The sequence below is a fragment of the Arvicanthis niloticus genome, chromosome 12, assembly GCF_011762505.2.
Source record: "Arvicanthis niloticus isolate mArvNil1 chromosome 12, mArvNil1.pat.X, whole genome shotgun sequence".
Taxonomy (NCBI): domain Eukaryota; kingdom Metazoa; phylum Chordata; class Mammalia; order Rodentia; family Muridae; genus Arvicanthis; species Arvicanthis niloticus.
Genome location: NC_047669.1, coordinates 27,169,965 through 27,194,359, shown reverse-complemented (window position 1 = coordinate 27,194,359; position 24,395 = coordinate 27,169,965). Strand labels below are relative to the sequence as shown.

At 36.2% G+C, this 24,395-nt stretch overlaps 1 protein-coding gene across 3 annotated transcripts in view; it reads right to left on the bottom strand.

Annotated features, from left to right (window-relative positions):
- The window catches only part of Lsamp (limbic system associated membrane protein), a 2,034,784-nt gene that overhangs the window by 1,260,911 nt on the left and 749,478 nt on the right, over positions 1 to 24,395 (bottom strand). For all 3 annotated transcript variants that reach the window (XM_034514988.2, XM_034514986.2, XM_076942923.1), the window contains exon 2: positions 19,921 to 19,980. In XM_034514988.2, the coding sequence (XP_034370879.1) occupies positions 19,921 to 19,980 (60 nt within the window). The remainder of the gene's footprint in view (positions 1 to 19,920; positions 19,981 to 24,395) is intronic.

Genomic DNA, 24,395 nt, shown 5'->3' with positions numbered 1-24,395 from the left:
TCTTAGGATCTCAGAAAGAGCACCATTATCATCATGCTACCTGCAGCTGGTTAGCTTTAACTGCACTGTCAGCTTAACACAATTCAGAATCACCTAGGGATATCAGTTTAACCACTGTCTTTATTAAGCTTGCCTATGGGAGGAGTGTCCTGAACATTAATTAATGTAGAAGGCCTCAGTCATTTGTGGCAGCACCATTCCCTAGGTAGGTAGTCTGAATTACATAGGACAGGAGGAAAGTTGATGAATCACACAGGGCAAACAGGTCCATTATTTTCTCTCTGCTTTTGAACGTGGAGGTGGTTTGATTAGCTGTTTAAGTTCCTGCTTTGACATCTCCTCAATGGTGGATTAAAATCTGGAGTTATAAGCTGAATCGACCTTTTTTAACCTCAAGTTGTTTTGACCATAGTAATTTATCATAGTCCCAGAAATGAAACTGGAACAGGTAGGATCTGCTATCCATCCCTAGATGACCTAACTGAAATCAACAATTCGTCAAAGGTATTCAGATGATTCCAAAGTTCCAAACCATTCAAGCCAGACACTCTTTCTTTGTGCCTCAACACATGGATCCTCCATTTTCATTTAATTTTATGTCAAGCTGATGAAATGGATGAATACACACACACACACACACACACACACACACACACACACACACAATCATCCTTGTGTTTCCCTGTATTATTGATGGTGGTTCAGCCATCATCCTTACCCTGTTATATCAGAGCTCCACAGCCATTTATCCATCAATGAATAGAATTGTCTGATCTTATCCATTTTTTCATAATCCAGTGTCATTTTTTACCTTCAAGATTATCTATGAGGCACAGTTTTGGAAAGACAAGGCTATGAGGGGAAAACCTACAAAAGTGGCTTGTACCAACCTATCTTCTACAAAGTGATTAAACTTTGGAAGCATTTTCTTTTATACGAGGAAGACAAATTAAAGTGGAGCTTCACTCTGTGGTTTGAATGTCCACAATGGGCTAATGTGTTTGAATACCTTGTCCCACATGATGTCGTTATTTCGAAAGATTGTAGAACTTTCAGCTGGTATATTCTCCTTGGTGGACATAAGTGACTGAAGGTAGGTCTTGGGGGTTTAAATAATTAATTATATAAATAATTCTTTTTGAGTGTCTTTTACCTGAATATATGTATGTGCAACACATGAGTACTTGGTGACTGCAAAGGATACAAAGGACATTGTATCCACTGGACCTGGAATTAAAAGCAGTTCTGACCTGCCACATCTGTGCTGGGCATTGAATCTGGGTCCTGTGAAAGAATAAAGTATACCCTTAAACAATGAGCAATCTCTCCAGGCCCCCCCTTGACACTTTCAGAGCTATCTCACTTCCTGCTCTAATTCCAAAGTGTGGATGTGATGTTTTCAGCCAACTTCCTTCTGCCACCATGATGCCTTTCTGACTGCTGCCACACCCATGATAGACTATATCTCCCAGAGACCCTGAACTAAAAGCAACATCACACCACATACTTCCATCATGACATTTTATCTAAGCAATAAGAAAGTAACTCAAATAATCCTTATGACGCTAGTTTGTATATGCACATATGGATAGATTAGGACTAGCCTGAACAATTAGTGCTTTCCCTTTATCCTAGTTAGGGTTACCACTGATATTATAAAATACCATGAGCAAAAGCAGGTTGTAGAGGAAAGAGTTTATTTGACATATACTTTTTTGCCATGGTGAATTATTGAAGGTATTAATGACAGGAACTCAAATAGGGCAAGAACCTAGAGGTAGAAGCTGATGCGAAGGCCATGTAGGGGCACAGCCACGATTAAATCAAAGGAAAATCAAACTCCAACAATATAAATCACTCAGTCTCCAATATCTCTTTTTACTCATGATCTTCTGGGATCCCTTAAAGAACCTCGCCACATCTCTGGCTCTGCCCTCTGCAACACAGAGAGCTTGTCTTCTAAGCTGAGGCTAGCCGACTCTCTTCTGATGGTACTACTATCTTCAAAATGCTGGCGTGCTCTGACGCAACCAGTCTGCACTTTCACCAGTAGCCCCTCCTGGGTTTGCTTCTGAGACTCCAAGCCTGACACACAATGGTAAGCCTCAGTTGCTCTGAATGCACTGCTTCATGCCTTCAAAACCAGTGCTGCCTAGGTGACCCTTACACTGCAGAGTTCAGCTTCCAGCACAATGTACAACCTTTGCTACTTTTGAAACATATCTTTTACCTGCTGACTCTGGTGGAACACATCTCAGAAGATTCTACCTCAATGAGCCTGGTCTCTTCTTAATCACTGAAAATTTCTCCATGCCACCTGATGTAGGACCGTAAAAGGACAGCATGGTTTCTGGTCCAGCACCAGCTAAAAATCTCCAGAAATCCCAGGGACAGAAAGCATTTCACCACTCTCACAGACGCTAGGCTCCTGACAGGAGGCCACAGACCTCCATCAATCCATGGCTTCTAGTCATGTAGGACAACGCCCACCAGCTTCTCCACAGGTAGAGGGCATGACTACAGGCCACAGAGTCTCAAGACAGATTTCTATATTAATGAGATACCTAAAGGCCAGAAGGGCGTAGCCAATTAACCATTTCTTCCCAGACCCTCCTCTTTTCAAAAGGTATTTAACCTCAGCCCACCCTCACCCCCCAAAATACCAGTGTATAGTTTTCGTCTATTTTCTGTCATGAAAATAAATTATCTTAAGACCATGGATTCTCTCCTTTGGGACCGACTGTGAGGAACAGTGGAGATGGTTTTCAACTACCGAGCTGCCAACTAATCTCCAGTAGAAGAACTCTGCATTTCCAGGCACGGAGACCACCAACTCAAGCAAGCAAACCGAGCAAGCCATGACCCAGCAAAGAGAGTAGCAGCAACCAAGAACTCTCATCCCCATGGGACGCAACCATAGCCTCTCCTCCTTCCTTATTTTGGCTGCCAGCCAATCTTTGACCCCAATTCGATCTGAGAGCACAATGGCATGAGAACCAGCCAGTTCCCAGGGACCCCTAAGCCAATAGCTCTGGCTCCACGTGAAACCTCAGACTGTGCTCCCCATCCCAGAGCTGAGTCCTACAGCCTCACATAGCCTCTTGTGGAGTGAACACAGTCAAATCTCCTCGCCTCTGTCCCCACAAGAGGCCCTAGTCACATGGCGAGACAGAGGCAGGACCCACAAATCAACCCAACAAGCTGACCAGCATTAATTGTCCCGGTAAGGTAAAGATTTTACTTTAGTGTTTCTGGTATCTTGTTAATCACAGATGATTCCTCAGTCCAGCTAACTAGAACCATAGATTCTCAATGCAAAATAGCAAATAGAATCATGAACAGCCTCTCAACTCCCCTGTCACCTCACAAGCCAGATCTCTTTCATCAGGGCTGCACTCAACATTTGTCCCTTTGATGCACCAATAGAATAGCCCACTGAGATCTCAACACTCAGAGACTTTTCTAGCCTACAGTTCCAAGTCCTTCCATAATCTTTTCCAAAGTACCATGGTCAGGTCTGTTACAGCAATCCCCCATTATTTTCATACTGATTCCTATTCTATTTAGGGTTGCTATTGCTATGATAAAGCATCATGACCAAAAACAAGTTGGGAAGGAAAGGGTTTATTTACCTTACACTTTCACATCAATCTATCATTAAAGAAATTCAGGACAGGGACTCAAAGAGGGCAGGAATCTGCACGCAGGAGCTGGTGCAGAAGTCATGGAATAGTGCTGCTTACTGGCTTGCTCTTCATTCCTTGCTCATTCTGCTGTCTTATAGAAGCAAACACCACAACTTAGGGGTGTCCCCATTCACAATGACCTTGGACCTTTGCTATCCACTAATAAAGACAGTATCTTACTGTCTTGCCTGCAGCCTGATCTTGTATAAGACATTTTCTTAATTAAAGTTCCCAGTTTTCAGATGACTACAGCTTGTGTCAAGTTGACTTAAAACTACCCAGTGAATGTTCCATGAAGAAATAAGTAAAATACATCTCTGCAAACTCTGGATAAAGACAAGTGGTCTTTACAGCAGCACAGATGCTCAAAAACTTGAATGTGTAAGACAGGCTATTATAAGAAAAATTCTAGTGATATAAATTGGGCTAGTTCTTGAATGACTGCTGATACACTTTAATACAAAACATAAAATTATATTTATTTCACATGGGAAACACTACTGGAAATCATGAACAGTGCAACAAAAATCCAAAAACAACCCCTATATGCATAAGATCTATATACTCAGTTTTTCACTTATCCTAGATGTTCCTCGCTCCTCTGCCTCATGCTAGTCTTATGTCCTTAAAACAACAGGTAATTCTGTGGTGACTAAAAGGTTACTCAGTTATAAACTATCAGGTACATACTCAGGAGTGATTGGATTGGACCAGATGATAGTTTCTAGATTTAAATTTTTAGGATATCCCCCCATTGACTTCCATTGTGGCTGCCTAGTCTCCACTCCCATCCACTGTACAGAATGGTATCCACCACTCACCCTTGTCAGCACGTATTTCCTTCTCTTTTACAATTACCAATCTAATAAGGTAAGGTTGAATTTCAATGTAACTTTGAAGGGTATTTTTCAGATTGCTGAAAATGTTTAACAGGTTTTTTTTTTTTTTTTTTGATGTTTTAAACTTATTGGTCACTTCTTTTTATTTATTTATTTTTAAAAATATCTGATTGATTTAGCTTTTCATTTTTTGTTTAGAAAATTTGGAATTGAGTTTCCGGGTTCTTTATATATTTTATATATTAATCCCTTGTCAGATATATATATATATATATATATATATATATATATATATATATATATAAAACATTTTCTCTCATTTTATATATTGTCTCCTGGCTCTCAAGAGTATTCTCTATGTTGTGTATGTTGTGTTGAAACATTTTAATTTCACACAATTCCACTTGTTAATTTGCATATTGATTTTGGCTTTGTTTAGGTCACTGTGCTCTGTATTGGTTTCCTGATATAACTGTATGGTAATGGACTTGGGTGCTCCTATTTCCTAAGTTGTTGATAATTTGTTTCAGTGGCAAAAGTAAGCTAACATACTTTAGCCTGTTGTGCAAAGACATTTTCTCTCATATCACTTCTGAAGACTGGGGTATCTAGATTTTTATTTTTATAAAAGATTGGACATTTACTTACTAATATTAATTTTATTTTCACTAAGTGGTCTTAAAGATTGCCTTAAAATACATAATATGTACTTTTAAGGATTCATAAATTAAGTGACAACTAAATTTCCCAGAAGTTATCAGAATAATGGTGTTGTTATTGTATTGCAATGATATAAATTATGCTACGATTTTATTTCTCTTCAACTGTAAAAGAACATGTAGAGCACATGTTATATGGCTCCCTGAGTTTGTACGTAGTTCTGGCAGCACATGACTACCCTAAAAGATAACAACTCAGTTGGGGTTGATTAGAGAAAATCAAATAGCATTGTTGTACACAAGAAAAATTTACAACAGGTATTAAATGGAATGAATGGGGTATGACATGCACACATCCCTCCAGAGTTTTTTTATTGGTTATTTTATGTATTTATATTTCAAATGTTATTCCCCTTCCCAATTTCCACTCTGTGAAAACCATCCCCCATCTGCCTTACTTCTATGAGGATGCTCCCACACCCACTCCCACCTCACCACCCTAGCATTACCCTACACTGGGGCATCGAGCCTTCACAGGACCAAAAGCCTCTCCTATACTCTGCTATCTATGCACTTGAAGCCATGGGTTCCTCCATATGTAAGCAAGAGACAACTGGGGTCCACAGGAAACTTTCAAAACAAATAGAATCTCATCTGATTCCTCAAATTTCTTCAGTTAATTGTAATCTGTATTATATTTGAGAGGAATTTGTATGAAACTCAAAGAGTCCAAATGATTAAGTTCTACACACTCACACACACACACACACACACACACACACACACACACACACACAATGTAGAGCCAATGAGGATTTTAGTTAATTTTTATACCAAGTTTTGCCTTGAAACAACTAACTCCTTTAAGTGAAACTAAGATTTCAGTAAATGAAGACATACTAAAAAATAATAATAATAACAGGTATCATACAATAAACAGTGACTATGAAGCAGACATGTTTTGAGATGAAAGGAAGTTGTCGTTCTACACAGACTAGGCAATATTTGACTCTGGTAATTCAGTGTGAAGATTCTGGAAACACTGGGGCTGTACAGCAGCAAAGCAATCTTTCAAACAGGAGTCCCACCAAGAACTTCAAATGTATCATTTACCAATAAAAGAAGACTTTGCCAGGGAAGTAAATTCTAGAAATTATAAAATTACTAAATATCTTAATTGGAAAGATAATGGCTTGAATTTTTATTTCAATAGTCTCTTGCTTTATGGAGTGTTTTAGAACTACCATCCTCACAGTGGATAATTTTGAGGGGATGGAGGTAAAGTAGTAACATTTCTCAAGTGATTCATTTAGAAATGCTTATTTTGTTTATGCAAGAAAAATTCAATAACAGAAATGATTCAAACTAGAACATATCTGTTTTATCCAGAATTCCTATTGCCCTCCATAGAGTAAACAACATGTCCCTGAGCAACAGTCTTGGAAGTCAAAATTCAGAATGTATTGATTCATTTTACAATAGTAAGGTACTTTCTGTCATCTTTTTTTATTTATGAAATTCTATTACTGGAGTCTACAGCAATTTATAAACTGGTCTAAAAAGAGCTTATGAAGACTGGCCTTGGCCAAGGAGAGTACAGGGGAAGGGAGAGATTGTTCATTGTACTGCTTAAAATATTGTTTGCCCATTTTTTATTCATTTCCCCCTTTTGTGAAAATTAATTGACTTGTATAGATGGAGAATATTTCAAATATTAATATTATCATTTTATTAAAATGTGCTTTAAATTTGAATGTAATGTTAAAGGTGTGTTTGGAAATAAACGCCTATGTTTTTGCAGGGAAAAAGATAGTCAAGTATGTTTTGTGTGTGTGTGTGTGTGTGTGTGTGTGTGTGTGTGTGAATATTTTATTTCATGGGGTTTTTTTGACCATCAATGAATTAAAAAATTGTATTGCTCTGTTGTTCTGCATTTTTTCCTAATGTACATCTTGGATCTTCTCTATCATCAATAATGAATATTTACTGTGTGGGTGTTTTAAGTTCTGCATGATTTATGTACTGGTCCCCTCATGGAGAAAATTTGTATTTCGTGGAAAAGTAAAATGGATACATTGTATCTTATGAGAACAATGGTCCATTCACTTGCCAAGCTTGTCTCTAAGAAAGGTACTAAGAGATATACAAGAGCAAGCCTGGCTAAACTTTATGTAATTTTAAGCTATATGAAAGATGATGCTTCTGAACAGTAGAAATGTTTATCTTAAGGAGCAGAGCATGTGAGACATTGCTTCATCAGGTAGTCATAAAAGGGTTGCAATTCTCTCCGCTCCTCACAGTGAGGACTAAATACTTCAGGATAGATCGTGGATTCCCTCCTTGTAAAATGGGTTAGACGGGACTAAATATGTTCAAAGTATATTATATACATATATTTAAGTGCCATGCTAAAACAAAGTGTTTTGTACAATTAATGTAAGTTAATTTAACTTTTCCATGTCTCTGCTGCTGAACTTAAAGGAGAGAACAGCAGAAGTCTACCAGTACAATAAATGAAACTAGATTAATGATAAATTGCTTTCCTTTATCCTTTTCTTTGGAGTTGTTGGCAGCATTTTTCTCTAAACTTTCTTCTTACTATGCAAAGTGGGGCTAATTTTCACTGGTATTAAAATAGGTAGTTAATAACTAACAGTCATTTCTAATTATAATGTAATGATTTTTATACAAACATATAAAGCATACTTCAATTTTTATATTTCTAAACTAAAGAGTAGTAACTAAAGCACATGAATTCTTCATTCATGCCCAGACAAATATTTTGTACTTTCCTTGATCAGTCTTACTTTAGTGGCCCTCATAATGGTGATGTGAGAGACCATGTGTATTATGAATAGGAGGCAAGAAATGCTTAAGAGCTAACTAGGGAAACAGATAACAGCAACCTATAACGTAGACATTACCTCAGTGGGAGAGGAAAATTAAGAGTCTTACAACAAAAAGTAAAGTGTATAAAATAGCTAGTCAATCTTCACTAGAATCTTTTGAGAGTGGGATTTCCTTCTTTGTAGATGAAGAAAAAGGAGAGCAGAAAACCCCCAAAAACATATCTATTATAACACACAAGGCTAAGCTTCAGTGTAGGGAACTGACAGTGTAAAGCAAATCCATTTAATATCTTCTTGCTATCACAGTGGGCTTTAATTACAACACTTGAGTTGAAACAGTTCTCTATAGCTGTCCTGAAAGTGTGCTGTGTTCTACTGTGATTACCAACTTCATATCAACCATCCCTATCCTTTCACCCTGATTTTTGAGAAGGGGTTTCACATATTCCAAAAAAGTTAGCTTCTAACACGATGTAGAGTTTTGGAGTCCTCATCCTCCTACCTCCTCATCTCAAGTTACAGGCACATACTATCATACCTAGTGAGTTTAACTTCTTATACAATCAGGACCATCTTGCTCCTTTAAAGACTTTTATCTAAGAATAACTCCTTCATCCAGGTTCATAACTTTCCCTTTCACATGCACAAAATCAGAAGAACCCGAGGTTCTCTTCATTGCTCTTTCACTAACAACCATTGGTCTGACTATTCTTAATACAAAACACCCTTCAGAAATTAACCAACTTTACATGGTCATGAAAAAATATTTGATTTCTGCATTTGATGTCCCAGATCCAACAACTCATTTACACTCTTTACTACTTCATGCTAAAACCTGATCACCATAATGCTTCAGATTTAGGACCACTCCTATAGCATGCAATACTTCTTAGATGAGTGACTATGTCTAAGAATTATGCAGCCATCACTCTAGAATGATCACATCTTTTACTCAACCCCCTCTACATTCTTCCTCCCCTTTTACAGATATGAGAATGATGTTGAGTTGGAAATTCTTTTCCTGCAAATTCCACCTCCTCTACTTTATCCTTCCAAGCTTACAACCCCCAAACCCAATATGTCTATTTTAATCCCAACACATGCGTTTGCTTCTTAAAGGACCAAACTATATCTGCTACAACAGCTTGGTACATGTTTTAACATGCTGTTCATTGCTCTGAATAGCAATGCATTTGCTTTGTTTATTTTTGAAGCACTATTTTCTCTGAATACAATGGGCATTTCCTTTCTTCATTTTTGTTTGTTTGTTTGTTTTTGTTTCTGTTGGTTTTGCATGTATGTTTGTTTCCTGGAGCTTTTGATATGATGAAACACACTTAAATTCAAGTAGAATTTTATTTGCCTGGTTTTGCTTGTTTGCTTGGGTTTTGCTTCTTTGTTTTGTTTCTTTCCCACCAATTCTGTGACTGAAATTTCTGCAAGTCTATTTCCTACCTAGGAATCTTGTGGTAACTTTCTCTAGTGTCTTATCACCTGACATATGTTGAAACATTCCACATTGGGAAAAGTGATGTCATATAGCCATGTCTTGTCAAAACTCATAGAATGTAATATTTTTAAAAGGCTAATTCATTTTATTGCATATGAGTTAAATAGAAATGTTTTTAAAAAGGCTAAGCAAAACACACACACACAGAGAGAGAGAGAGAGAGAGAGAGAGAGAGAGAGAGAGAGAGAGAGAAAATAGGTGGCAGACAAGCAAAATGGAAGCAAAATACCTATTCATCTCTTGTGAGATAATTCTTACATGGAACAGTTAGTGAACAGGGCTTAGAATCAGATTAAGCACCTGTATAATCCCATGTGAGTGTCCACTGTGTATTTTTCTGTTCTACAAATAATATGTATCTACCAAATACCTTGCTTGAGCTTCTTGAGACACTTAAGAACAGATATTAATTAAAAATAACTGCCAAGAAAGAAAAGAAAAAGAAGGCATGTAGTTTAGAGATTCATCATTCCAGAGAATTAGAGTCCACAAACATCATTGTGAAGAATATAACAGAAAGCAGGCAGATATGGCAGTAGAGCAGTAGCTGAGATCTTATATCCAATCCACAAGCACAGGCAGAGAGCTAACCGGAAATGGTATAGACTTTTGAAAAGGCAAAGTTCACCCATAGTGGCTCACCTCCTTTAACTAGTCCACAAATCCTTTCCAACTGGAAACCAAGCATTCCAACAGAGGACCCTATGAGAGCCCTTCTCATTTATATTACCACAAGATTCCTAGGTAGGAAATAGACTTTGGAAGAAGCCAGCTTGCAGGGTAACCCTTTCTCACCAGGCTACATAAATCAAACAGAGCATGCTCAGGGAAAGCATAGTGACACAGATGTTGGGGTGAGTCCTGTGTAATAGACTACAAAGTGTTATGGTAGCATAGCTCTTCTGATTACTAAGCCACTCATTCTAGGAATGCTTTTGCTTTTTGAATAAACTGTCTCTACTTCCATTTCTAACTATGTTTTCAGTTCTTTGTCATGAGACACAAGAGCCTATAAGCTTCCTTGGGTCCTTTGGAACTCAGGTTCATGCTATAACACCCCCTAAAAAGACACTCTTTCTGGTCTTTTGTTTCATTCATGTCCTAGATTTTGTTATCCACTTGTCAGCTCTCTGATTTTTTATAAGTTCTGTTCTACGAGGCAAGATAAACAAGATGATACAGTGTGTCATCTTTTTTTAAGTAATCAAAATAATTTATAATAGTTAAATGCTTCTTAAATATACATGATATCTTCTGAAGCTAAAAGTAATATGCACTCATCCAGGTTTTAAAATCTATTTGGAACATTAAACATGATAAAAGAAGAAAATATATACCTTAAAAAGTCCTCTATGAAAGGAAATTGTGACAAGTCCCTGATTATACAGAAACCATTCCATCTCCAAGGAAGAATATGCAGTGTAATTGTGGCTTCATAGAATGAATTGGGTAGTGTTCCTTCTCTTTCTATTTTGTGGAATAGTTTCAAGAGTATTTGTATTCTTTGAAGATCTGATATAACTCTGCACTAACCCTATCTAGTCCTGGATTTTTTTGTTTGTTTGTTTGTTTGTTTGGGAGACTTTTAATGACTGCTTCTATTCCTTTAGGGATTATGGGACTGTTTAGATGGTTTACCTGATCCTGATTTAGCTATCTTTTTTAAGTTGCCTTAACAATATTTAGTCATGCCAATAGAAAAGGAACAAGAATAAGTTCTAAATGTAAATGATACTCACACAAGTATTTTTCAAGGGAGGCAGTGAAAGAGGAAATAAGAGAGAAACTAGATTCAATCTCATAGTTCTGATGCCCCTGAAACATCCATAACTCCTAAATCTCAGTCTCTATATTTCATTATTTTTCTAAATTCCGAGGCCTATGTACTCCAGGATTGCCTGGTTAAAAGATGGCATCTCCATAAACTCCCTAAGCTCCATGAACAGTTAACTGAATTTTCTGTCTTAATTCCTGAACTCATTTCTCCTCTTGAATTTTTTATTATTAGGAGTTTTTCTTTCCACTCAAGTCTGCACTTGAATCATTACTGAATCTGAGACTGTTTTTCTTCCTTTCACCTAACCAATTAGGTGACACATGTCTTCTCATAGTTACAGAGGTGTCAGGTTCCTTTCCATTTCTAGTTCTGCTTCCCAAGTTCGTTTAACCAAGTATTACTGTAGCTTTTAATTGTCTTCTTTCATGCTATTTCTTCTTATACAAGCTTCTTTATTTTCAAATAACTACAAATAAGATACAATTTAATTCATGATATTTTTTCCTTATAGCAATTTTTTTCTTAACTTACAAACTTTAGTGTTTTCAATACACTTGAGTGTTTCCATTTATTTTGGCATGCATAAAACTTTTCAATCATTAATAATAACAGTAATAATGTTTGAATATAACACAATTAAATATTAGCACAGATTTATGACTATTTTTCCAAGAATCATCAATCACCTACATGTTGATTGATTCCTTCCTCCTATATAAGTGTTAGTTATATGCAACTTTTGTTGAGATCCTTTTCTATATATTAAAATGTCTACTTTCACATTTATTGAGAAAGAAAGAAACTTAGAACTAGGTCTTTCAGATCTTTTGTCTAAGTACTCTATAGGCCTGAGTGTGCATAGCTGTGCAGATGAGATGAAATTAGGCATTGTAAGTGTGGTGTGGCCATAAACACTCCACACAAGCTGCTAAAGGTGGGAGTTATCAACAGCCCTATATATCTATGATATCTAGGACAACCATGAACCACACATGACTGACTAGCATAGCATTGGTACATTAGTGGTATGCATAACGTAGACAAAACCAACAGCTGTCTAGCTGGACTTAAATTCTGAACAATAACAGAGAGACCATGTCTGCTACTAGACACCTAGCTAACTTCTCACTAGTAGTGAAGTGTTGGTCATTGGAAGAGAATCTATAGCGACTAAGCCACCATAATCCCAAACTACATTTTTAAAATGATGGTATTTATATACACAGATAGCTGTAGTCTTTACTCTTCATCAGGAAAAAAATATTTTTTTGCTACAACATATAGAGACTACTAGATAAAACTACAACCAATGAAAATCTAGAGTTGTAGATACTACTCTCAATGAATACATCTACAAAGCAATCCTGCACCTTAGGCTCAGGAAACATTTAAGAGATGGTAGAAATATTTTAAGAGCCAGAGGATCAGAGAGTTTGCTATGAGATTCTATCTCCTAGTATCATAGAAAGCTACATAAAGTTTCACTAACATGATTGCCCAAATGACAGGTGAATAAGGATGACATCAATTAACATGTCAAACTGAATGGAAATAGCAAAATAGACTTCAACACTGCACAAAGTATCGGCAACCAAAGAGGGCTGAGATGGGAGACATGGCCTTCACCAGGGTAATAGCATACAAATCTGTTACTCAGTCCCAAACAGTTAGACCTGAAAACATATATACAATAACATTATACAGACCAAACAGGTTATAATTAGGAATAAACACACACACACACACACACACACACACACAGCACGCCCACATGTGCATATGTGTATGTGTGCATATAATAATAACTAATGAAAAGGAAGGCCAGGAATTTGAAAGAGAGCAGAGGGACACAGGAGAGGGTTTGGAGAGAGGAAGGAGAAGAGAGAAATGTTGTAATTAAATCACAATCTCAAAAATAAAATAAGAGCTGTTTTAAATAAAGGATCAAGGTCAACATCCCTAATGTGAATTTCATAGCTTTTTACAATTTGACCTGTATCTTTTTAATGGAAATGTAATTATATCCTGCATTATATTCTTTACTTCTCTTTACCTGTTCTCTATGGTAACAAGAAAACAGCATCAACCATGAAAATCTAAATCATTGCTACTCATGTACTATGTATCATTTATGATTTATGTCTGCTATTTCACCCATATTTATTTGTGGTCTTTTTTCTCTTGCTGCTTTTTGTACCTAAAACATCCTGGTGCTTTATTATATACTGTGGAGATATGAAGTTCGGGCAGAAATGTCATCACCCCCATAAAACGCAACTCTCCTCTTCTTCCCTTGAGCAAGAAGGAAACTCTTGGCACACTACAACTTAGTATTTTTTTCTACACTGTAATGATTTGAATTTTCTTGGTTAATGCTGTTTTCTTGTTACCATAGAGAACAGGTAAGAAGTAGAGAATAAAATGCAGTATGTAATTACATTTCCATTTAAAAGACTCAGGTCAGAAATTAGTATTTTTTTGTTAGATAATGCTTTCTACTTTGTCTTTTAGTTATAAAAATACTAATGTCATCATATACTAGAATATAATCCCCTTGAAAGTAAATCTATATAAAGCTTCCATAATGTTCATAATGATATTAAATAGAAGACCTTTAAAATTTTATTTGATAAATTTATATAGTAGTTTTATAGTACCTTCAGCAAGCCGAGCAGTTTATCTACACATCTCATTTCTAAATCATTTATTTATACACTGAGTCAGACTACCCTGTCATTTTCATCCAGAAAGTAACATGCTTATAGCTTTTCTATTTGAGGTGACGAAGTTTTACTACTAATCTTATTTTTATACTTATTAGCTAAATTAATGTTTTTCCTCAATCGTTGCATGGCTGGGAATGGCAAGTCTATTATGAAATTTATGATATAGATTTTCAAAATCCATGAGAAGCTGGAAAGCTACAATTTCTCTCTCTTAAAAGCACTGTATTCTGGCTTCTCATAGAATATATCTGCAGAATGGTCAGCAAACATCTGCTTTCTTGATTACTATCAACCATATTTGTCTCTTGAATCCTAAGGCTGTCATGAAAGTAAGACCAGTTCAGTTTGGGTAGATGAATCTGATGCATTTTGAAGAAACATTTTTGAAAAATAAAATGATCTTAACATTAAATAATAAACATATTATATATGTTATTTTAGAGGTTAGGAGGGACCAAGAGATGTCTCCTAACTTAGTTCTTAACCCTGGGGACAGAGACAATCTAACTTCTGAAACTATGGTCATCTCCCTCTGTCCTCAGAAGTAAAGAGATCTTTAATATATTACACCAGCTGTTCTCAACTGTGAGTTGTTATTCCTTTCAGAGTTGAAAGACCTTTTCACAGGGTTCACCAAAGACCATTGAAAAATTTAGGTGTTTACACTATAATTTATAACAGTAGCAAAAGTACATTTATGAAGTAGCAAGGAGAAGTTTTATGTTTGGAATTCAAAACAACATGAGGAATTGTATTTATGGGTCACATCATTAGTAAAGTTGAGAAGCACTGTATTAGAATGTTTCATGTTTTCCTCTACAGCTTTTATTTTTCTATGATGGTAGCAAAAAGTAAAACTTTCTAACATACCAGTTATGCCAAAAAAGTATGCTGAAACAGTAATAACTTCATTATAAGTATGAAATATATGATGACATCATTCACTGATATTTAATATCTAGAATGTAAAAACTTTTATCATGAAAAGAACTAGGCTTCCTAAGACTACCTTTAGGAAACATGAAGGAACATCATGGATGTACAACTCCTCTTCTTTCTTTAAGTCAGAGCTGATATGAAAAGGCCAAGTCTAGTAAGGGTTTGTGTGTCCCAATGGCTTCTATCACTCCTTGGTGACAACAATAGTGGAAAGGTGAAGTTTCTAATCATATAGAGAAAATGCTTGTTAATAAAATAAAACAAACACTTTGGACTGCTTTACAAAAGGGAGACTATAACAAAAGCATTCAAAGGGTCTCAGTTTTATCACGATGCAGTTTGTTTGACAGAAGACATTTGGTATTTAGGACACCATGGGAACCATACTCCTAAAACTGCTGATCTGCAATGGTTGCAAAAGAATTCGTCACAAACATTATGGTCTTCATGCATTGGTGAGCTCTCATAAATCAGTTCTGACTGCAGACTCTGTGGGCAAATATCATATACAAGACTGAAGAGCACTTCAGTCTCACAGTGGGGCTCGTTTCCCAAAAGAAGAAATTGTGAGGAATTTCAAGGACAAAAAGCTGTCTTTGTGCCAGATAGATCTAGCTAACAAAAGAAAAAAATCTCTCATTGAAAGTATACACATGTTCTCTCTCTGTCTCTCTGTCTCTCTCTGTCTCTGTCTCTGTCTCTCTGTCTCTCTCTGTCTCTGTCTCTGTCTCTCTCTCTCTCTCTCTCTCTCTCTCTCTCTCTCTCTCTCTCTCTCTCTCACACACACACACACACACACACTGTTTTGCCCTTTATCAACCAGATCAATATTCCAGATGTAAATGAGGTAAACTCAGGGGAAGAGAGATTCATATTGAGGTGTAAAAACATTGCAGGAAGAAAGGGAAAGATCTGTTTAACTGTACAAACACACCCAATAAATCATGGTGAGCTTTGGTGGGGGCAGCTGCTCTCCCTACTGGCAGCTTTGTAATTACTGGGTCAACACAGAAACAACTTTCTTTGGAAACAGGAACTCTATATGCAAGACAATTATAGCACTGGGCATCACTGCTGGCCAAAACCTAGGCTATGTATGTCACAAACCATTAGTTAGGAGATGTGTCTGAGCAGCCTGAAGTTTATTAAACCCAAGTGCCACTTTTCCCTATCACTTTTCTCAAGGCCTCCCAAGGGCAGTCATCAGCTATTTCTAATAGTCCATCAATCCATTCAGTAAATGATTCTAAGTCCAGCCTTTCTGAATTATTAACCTGATCTATGAGATCTGAAATCTCTCAATTCTGATTCCCCAAAAACAAGTTCTAATCTTTGCCTGCAGTTCACAATAATAGATCCTGAGAACATCCTACAATCAGTGAAAAAACATTCTGTCACTTTCCCCCCTGTGGATCTGATCTGTCTGCATTTGTGTTTGAACATGTTAGAACATATTGAAATGAAAAGGATAGACACAGTCCGGCTTTGTGTGTGACTGAGATTTCACTTTACAAAAAAAAAATACCTGTCTTGTTTATGGCTCCCCATTTGTATTTAACTATGTAATGACTTGCATTATCCTCTAATTGGTTCCCATGTAAAAGCATCATTTTCTCAATTAGTTTGTAAGGAAAGGGGCCAAACCTTGAATGGTCTCATTTTGCCAGCAGCAGTATGCTGGAGTCAGCTTATACAAATTGATGAAAGCCAATTTTGAATTTTGTAGGGAATTCTGAGTTATTATAAAAGTAAAAACATAAAGGCTTATAATTAAGTAAATGATAATAAAAGCAAATATAGTAAACACCCAAGGCTTATTATCACTCATTTTACCATATTTCCACATTATCTGTGGCCATGAAATTATTTACAGATATTTTTCTCTGTAAAAGCTATCTGATGGTCCACTACTCTGGTCTTTCTACAGCTTTGTATACAAAACCCTCCATATTCAACGACTTACTGTTAACAGACTAAAATTTGTCATGGTTTGACTATTTATATCACAAAATTATTCAGATATTAGATAATCAATATTCACCCTCACTTCTAAAAAGGTGGGTAACATTTACCAGATTACCTCTGACTATTACTTATCTCTGTGACCAATACCACAGATGAATTCAAAAACATGAAAGAAGAAGAAGAAAATACAGTATTGTAGAAATAAGTCATTAACTTGTTATTTTACTATATACAGTTTTTCTTTGTATTTGCTGCACTCTATACAGGGTAATATATAGATATATAATCAATGCTGAGAATAATATGCTCAGAGAATCCATGTGCTGCTTCTGATGAGGATACTTTTGGCAGGGGCATAACATAATAATCAATAGGAGACTCAACATGCCTTATTATGTAAAATATGATAAAACAACTTTAGGAAAACGATGGCATTTTTGTTTGACTTTAGAAATAAAAAACTGAGAACTCAGAAAATTTTAGGAGAATCACATTCTTATTTTTAGCAATTGATGAAGCCTGAATAATCAAATTCGATCCCCAGTCTGGATCAAAAACTAAACTATACTCATACCACCAAAGTACTTTGGTCCCAGATAGGAAATGACTTTTTAACAAAGATTTAGGAATATTAGCTTTGTCAGTAGATATAACTGAAATATAGACATTAGTGTTAAAGGAATCTGAATTACTTGGTAGGACTAAACAAACTGAGCATAGTCAGTCTGGAGTACAAGTAAGAATTGTAATTATTTGATGAATTGTCATCTAAGGAGTGTATAAGAACTATTTTTGCCTTAGAAAAGAACATTAAAATTGCTTTGAGTTAAAAACATCTTGGGAAGGCAAAACTATAATAAATAAAGCTGTTAAAATATGTACTTCCCGTTGAATGTTATAGTAAGTCTCTATATCATAGAACATGTCCACAGGTGAATGATCTTGGCATAAAACAGTTGGAATACCATTTTAGATCTTTTGAAATACTTTTCTGTTGTAGAAAAAGAGGGGATGAGTTGGTATTCTCATCCCTTCTTGTCTCTAGTTTCATATCTGTCTCCAAGGTCTCCTACTTTTTGGGGGGTAGCTCCCTTTCAAAGACTATTCCTGAATAAGTGGCATGCACAGTGGGCAGAGAAGGAAATTAGGTTGACAAAGCACCCATCTTCCGAGCTGAAGAAATGTGGCCTCTTAGACTGCAGTAGGAGACGAAGTTCTCAGTAGGTTATTAGGTGATGATGGAAATGGAGCTGAGATGGACAGGAGGTCCCATTAAAAGAGAAAAGTGAGTGAGACAAGGGGGTCATATCATTTACTCGGAAGGATTTTCAGGATCAATAGAATATTTGCTGTACATAGCATCCTGAAGGAAGGAAGGAATTTGTTGTATTAAATCCAGGAAAATCACAATAAAAGGCATGTGACTTGTCTCATAACATAAACTTTAGAAAATCTTGAATGAAAGTCAGCATGATTAAAATAACGAGAAACTGGCTGTCCTTATTTTATGTTTTGTTCATTTCTTTTGCTTTTACCATCAAATTGCTTTAGTTAGCAGGTGTTCTGTTCTATTCAAACCATAAGCCCTGATTGTTTTAGGCCATAAATATAGGAACAACTAATGGACCCTGTAATCAGTTTTATTTTTTTTTCTGCTGAAGGGAAGTGTTAAGTGAAAAGTACACATTTAAATAATCTGATGTGCTGTTTTTTCCTATGCAGGAGGTGGGCTGTGCAGCTGTTAAAGAGTTTTGTGGTTAGACTGTATGCATTAAATACAAACTTAAACTAACTGTTCTTTGTCTCATTTATATGTAGACAAAACATGAAATCTATACTTCTTCCTAACACTTGTTTTGAGACAATTTAACTAACACACTGAGTCCTGAACACTTAGACAGTGCCAGGCTGTAATAGGTACTCAATAAGTAACAACTGGTACTGCTGTTATCATCAACTATAAATAAGAGATTTGTTGCCTTTCACTAATCAGATTGAATGGGATGATTTATTTTAGCGCTACAGAAAAAAAAAAAAACAGTCAAGGAATAACTAAATCTTCTTTAGTATGCATAGATGAATTTATATGTAAACAACAATAGCAACAGTATTGACATTAGTTCATTTTAAACATTGGTAATAGCAGATTAAAACATAGAGAGTATAGTTATCTAAAACTTATTGAAAATTCCTATGAAAAATTCACATCAGAAATGATTACTCCTGTTCGATGCATATCATTTTGATGGAAAGTGTAATTGTACTTCCCAGTACCTGTATGTGAGCTATTTGAGGAACAGTAAAGTTTAAAATAATGTCACATTTAATCTTCTCCAGTCCTCTGCAAGTATAATGGCTGACTATCAAGGGTGGGATTTAATGACATATTATTCTGAATGATTTAGAATGATCACAAAAGTTAAGAGAATAAAAGCATGTGCATCCACAAGGGCCACATCCACATTGCTGAAAAGCTTTGGATTCTGGTCCAGGCTTGAAATCTATTATAGACATGAGCCAACTATGTAGCTAAGATATTTAAATTGTTTTGGTAATATTAGAATTCCATTCCTCATTTGGTTCAAAAGCTCCAAAGTACTCAGTGGTTAGCAGCAATAGCATTGAGCAGTTGGGATATGGAATATCTTAACATGCCAGTAACTTCAAGTTATCAAAACTGGGAGGAGTAAAGGGGAATGGGAGCAGGTGTGAATGGAGGCAGCTATAGAAGTGAAACTGGAGAAGAAATCAATCTTGAGAGTAGTGAAGTAGGCATGGCTGTGATAGATGCTGCAGCTGGCCTTCAGCAGTGGAGATACAGGAGTAACTAATAAGGAGATAAGTAGCATGGTCACTGTGTGGATAAAGACAACATCATTGTCGGAAGAGTGATAAGTTCCCATATAAGTAGGCATTCTACTGTCTATGTGAGTTAGCCTTAAAGGTCCTTCTATGAGTGAGGTGACCCACCTGGGATTGTGATTGGAGACAAATTTACTTCAGCAGGAGGCTGGTTCCAAAATGCCAGGACTAAAGAAAACAAAACAGAAAAAGAAAAAACTCACAATCTCCTACAGTTTTGTCTAACAGACTTAATGGTAAATTCTTTTTTATACATGATAGACATATATCCTATAGCAGTAAGCTGTAAATATTTCCCTTGCTATGGTTCTTCAGTCTGCAGAAAGATACATAAACATAATGTCTTTTTTATCATGTTTTTCAGGGTATGATATAATTATCCTTAATTTTCTACTCACAGGCAATTTTTAAAGGTAGTTTTACTTTTTTGTTGTTTCCCTTTACTGGCAAGTCTGAAATGTTTTCTTTCTCTTTTCTGGTCATACTACATAAGATATAGGTTGACATAAAATGAGGACTTCTCTGACATGTGCTACCCCTGAAAATCAATGGTGTATCCTTGGTTTGTTCTAAAGATATAAGAATGTGCAGGACTAAGCTCTGAGGTTAGGTGTGGCTATGTGGAGAACATATGAGGTTGTAATGTCAGGTGACAGCATGCATGTGGGGCTGTGACTCATGTAGGTGTTAGTTCTCCTGGACCGACTGCTCTCTGGGTAGGCTTTACATAGGGCTTCTAATAGAAAAATCTTAGAATATATATCCAACAATCTGTCTTCATTGTGGGGAGAAAAGTGATAGGGAAGGCATTCACATGTACACACTCATATTCACATATTAGAGACTGAGTCAGACCAATAGAGATGGGATACCAAAAGTTCTGATTTATTTTCTGTGCATTTTATTTTCTTCATCATCAAGAAATCATTATCCAACAGAAATGTCCAATTGTCTCGAAATTATATTTATTCTAAGAACTAAAAGATGATGAGAACTGAAGCCCCCCTGAGTGGACAGAATGGCTTTTTAAGGTATTCATTTAATAAGTACCAACTGTAATTAGAAAGATAATAATAAACACCAGTGTGAATTTAATCCATGATCTGCCCTTGTGTTTGCTTCCTCTGTCATCCCACCATTCAAGATCTTGATTTCAGTTCTGACAAGTTGTTCACAGAAAAAGAATGCTCACCAGAAGCTAATGCAAGAACCAATTGAGATGTGCCACTCACAGGCTTCACTAGGATAGAAAAGTGACCAAAAGGCAAAGGATTCCATGCAATATTCAGTGGTCTTTGCTAAATAGAGATCATTAATTTTGAAAAAAGTACTTCCTTTTCTTTTTATTTGTTGTTAGTTTTCACTCTTCATAACTTTTGTTTCTATCATTCTTTTCTTTTTTTCTTTCCTATTAAATGTAGGAATGGAAAATTTGGAGCATTACGCAAAAGATGGGTTCAGCTAGATCACATTAATTTTCAGTGTTTCTCTGGGAGCATCACTATATCTGTAAAAAGGAGGGATTCTGAAGATGATGTGGGTCTCAAAAACTATCTTCTATGTTCTGTTCCATCATGAACCAACATTTTCATTCCAGTCCAATGTGAGGTATAGGCTTTTTACTGTGGAAAGCAGCTTTCAGGACTCTTGCTTGCGTATCCATCAGACTCCTGATTTTCTCCCTCATCAAAAGTTTATCAAAAGCCCACCATTCATGAGATGTATAAATTTTGGATACCACTGAAAATAACACATTGCTCTTATACAAAAAAAAAAAAACAAAAACAAACAAACAAAACAAACAAACAAACAGCCTCAAATGAAGCCTACCTAAAGAGTCCATCTTCACAGTGTGGTGGTATTTGAATTTTATGGAAAACATTTTAAAATCATTTTAGTAAATGGAATCCATTTTCCTCCGTGAACTGCTAATACTGAATTCTTAATAGCTTCCCCAGGGTTTTGTGTCTTGCTCTGAAACCCTGAATGATTTCATCACTGTTGAGGCACAGCAAACAATCACAGTTTATGCTCATAAGCATAAAACTTTCATCTATTACCCTTCCTGGGTTTCATATTCCTAAAGATGGAAACCTTATTTTCCATGCAGTCTGAGTATAAGACAATGCTAAATTGGTTTATAAGCCTAGTGAACATTGGTATAAACATTCTTAAAATGCTTTAATGTATAATATCAGCACTTTAAATCCTTATAGAGACAATTATGATCCAAATTTCTCAGTTTTTAAATAAGCCACTGACTGATGGTTTTCTTTGTTGGAGCTCATCTTTGTTTTCTTTCTTGTTACTATTATTATTTTTGTAGTAAAAATACCATGTCATCATGTTCCTCTTCTAAGAGATTCATATTAAATATCTTATATGTCATATGTAGTATGCAATAATGTTCTTCAAAATATCAGATATATAGATGATTGATAAGAAGAGTCCAAGAGATATGACAAACAAAATAGACTATATATGGAACCGTTGGTGGCCTCACAGGGATTAAGAGTAAGTACCTATTGGCTTAAAACATCACTGACTTAGCTCTAGATCCAACATTGTACCAAAATTACTATATAAGCTGACAAGGGATTGAGGAAATGAAACAGTCCTACCCAGTTGCATCACCTGTGAACCATGGCAATGATTAGCATAGCAATATGTCTGTAAGGTGCAATAAGTGGCACTCAAATGTTAGTGGTAATGAACAGCTCTCTATTTATACCTTAAGTAAGGTCCAATCTGTTGAATGTAAGCCATACCTGGCATTGAAAACATATCCAGCTTCCCAGATCCAGTCAGACCACAGACATTAGGGAGGAATCTACTACTGCCACTTGGCTAGACCAACATCATTCCTTACTACATTCTTTATCATATTTTTATACCCACAGATAAATGTAACTCCAACCCTCATTAAAGAAGCCCATCTTTAAGGCAAGTGGAGACCACAACAGAAAGCCACAATTGGACATTGTGTAGAGATCAATAGGTAATGAGGAGCCCAGACTCAATGAATGAATTTATGTTACAGCTCCTGCATCTATGATTCAGGGAACAACCATGGAATAAGGTGTGGAACCATTGTAAAATCCAGAATACTTGAAAATCTACAGTGAAACAGTCTCTCCTACAGATTGCTGCATAGACAAGACCAAAAAAATGACAATATCAATGGACATATGAATATGGAAAAGGGAAAATAACCACAAGACTCTACCTGATAAAGAAGTACAGTCAAGTAGTGAGTACGGGGGGGGGGGGGGGACACCCACTTCTAAGGATGAGCCACCATTTTGGTTGCCCAGTGCAAGGTTGAGCCACCTTTTTGGTTGCCCAGTACAGAACAGTAAGCCTGAAGTCATACTCACAAACAATAAAATGGGATCAGCAAGCTTTCTTTATATAGATTTATGCATACACATATACACTTACATATGTATAAATCAATAGTCATCAAAAAAAGAGGCTACTAACTTGAGGAGTGGTTGTGGGAAGGATTAGAGAGAGGGTTCCTAGGAGAAACCAGAGGGATGGAAAAGAGGAGATAAGGTGTTGTAATTCCATTTCAATTAAAACATTTAAAAATCAAAAAGCAAAGACTTTTGATAATATTAGATATTGTTCTGGGGTGCAAGCTTAGCAAGTACAAAACTGGCTGTGCCTACATGAATGAGACTTGGTATCTCAGACACCCCAGCCAAAACAATGTGGGTATGGAAGCTGGCCTGTAATACTAGCAAGTGAGAGGTGGAGACAGTGAATCCAAGAGCGAGCTGGCTAGCCTGACTAGCCAGAATGTCTTGCTTTGGGTTCAGCAAGAGATGTTGTCTCAGTGTCAAAGGGGAACAATGACTGAGTAAGATATCTGACATCAATCTCAGAACTCTGCACACAAGCACACATGAAGTCATACATCATTCTACCCTGCATGTATACATGCATACAAATGCATCTTGAATTCATATGTACACACATGACATAAAGTTAAAAGTGTATCTTTAAGAAGATTAAGATGGCTCAATGAGTAAAGGCATTTGTGCCAAGGCAGATGAAGGAGCAATGGAATTACAGATGTGTTAAAATATAGCATTATTTAGGAAATTGAATGTTTGACAGACAAGTACATGATTGATTGACTAATTCAATTCATATATGTTGATAATAACTCTGGGTTTCTCTTCCGTGGGAAACTTCAATGTAAACCATTATGATCTCCATTATTTTAGAGTATGAATATTATTTGTACACAAGTCAAGCATGTGATAAGTAATTTCAAGAATAATTCAAAACATTGGAGTGGAGAGAGGGCTCCGTAGTTACAACTGCTCTCTGCTCTTTCAGAGGACCTTGGTTCAAGTCCTCTGAAACATATGAAACGAGCAAAACATAGCTATGTACAACCACTTGTAACTCCAGCTCCATTAAATATAATATTCTTTTGGAAACTCTGTAGGCACTACATGAACATGGTGTACATATATGCATACAAACAATATATGAAAAATAATAAATACAAATTTAAAAGAGTAACTCGAATCTTCTACTTATGGAACTTTATATACAAGAGTATTTCA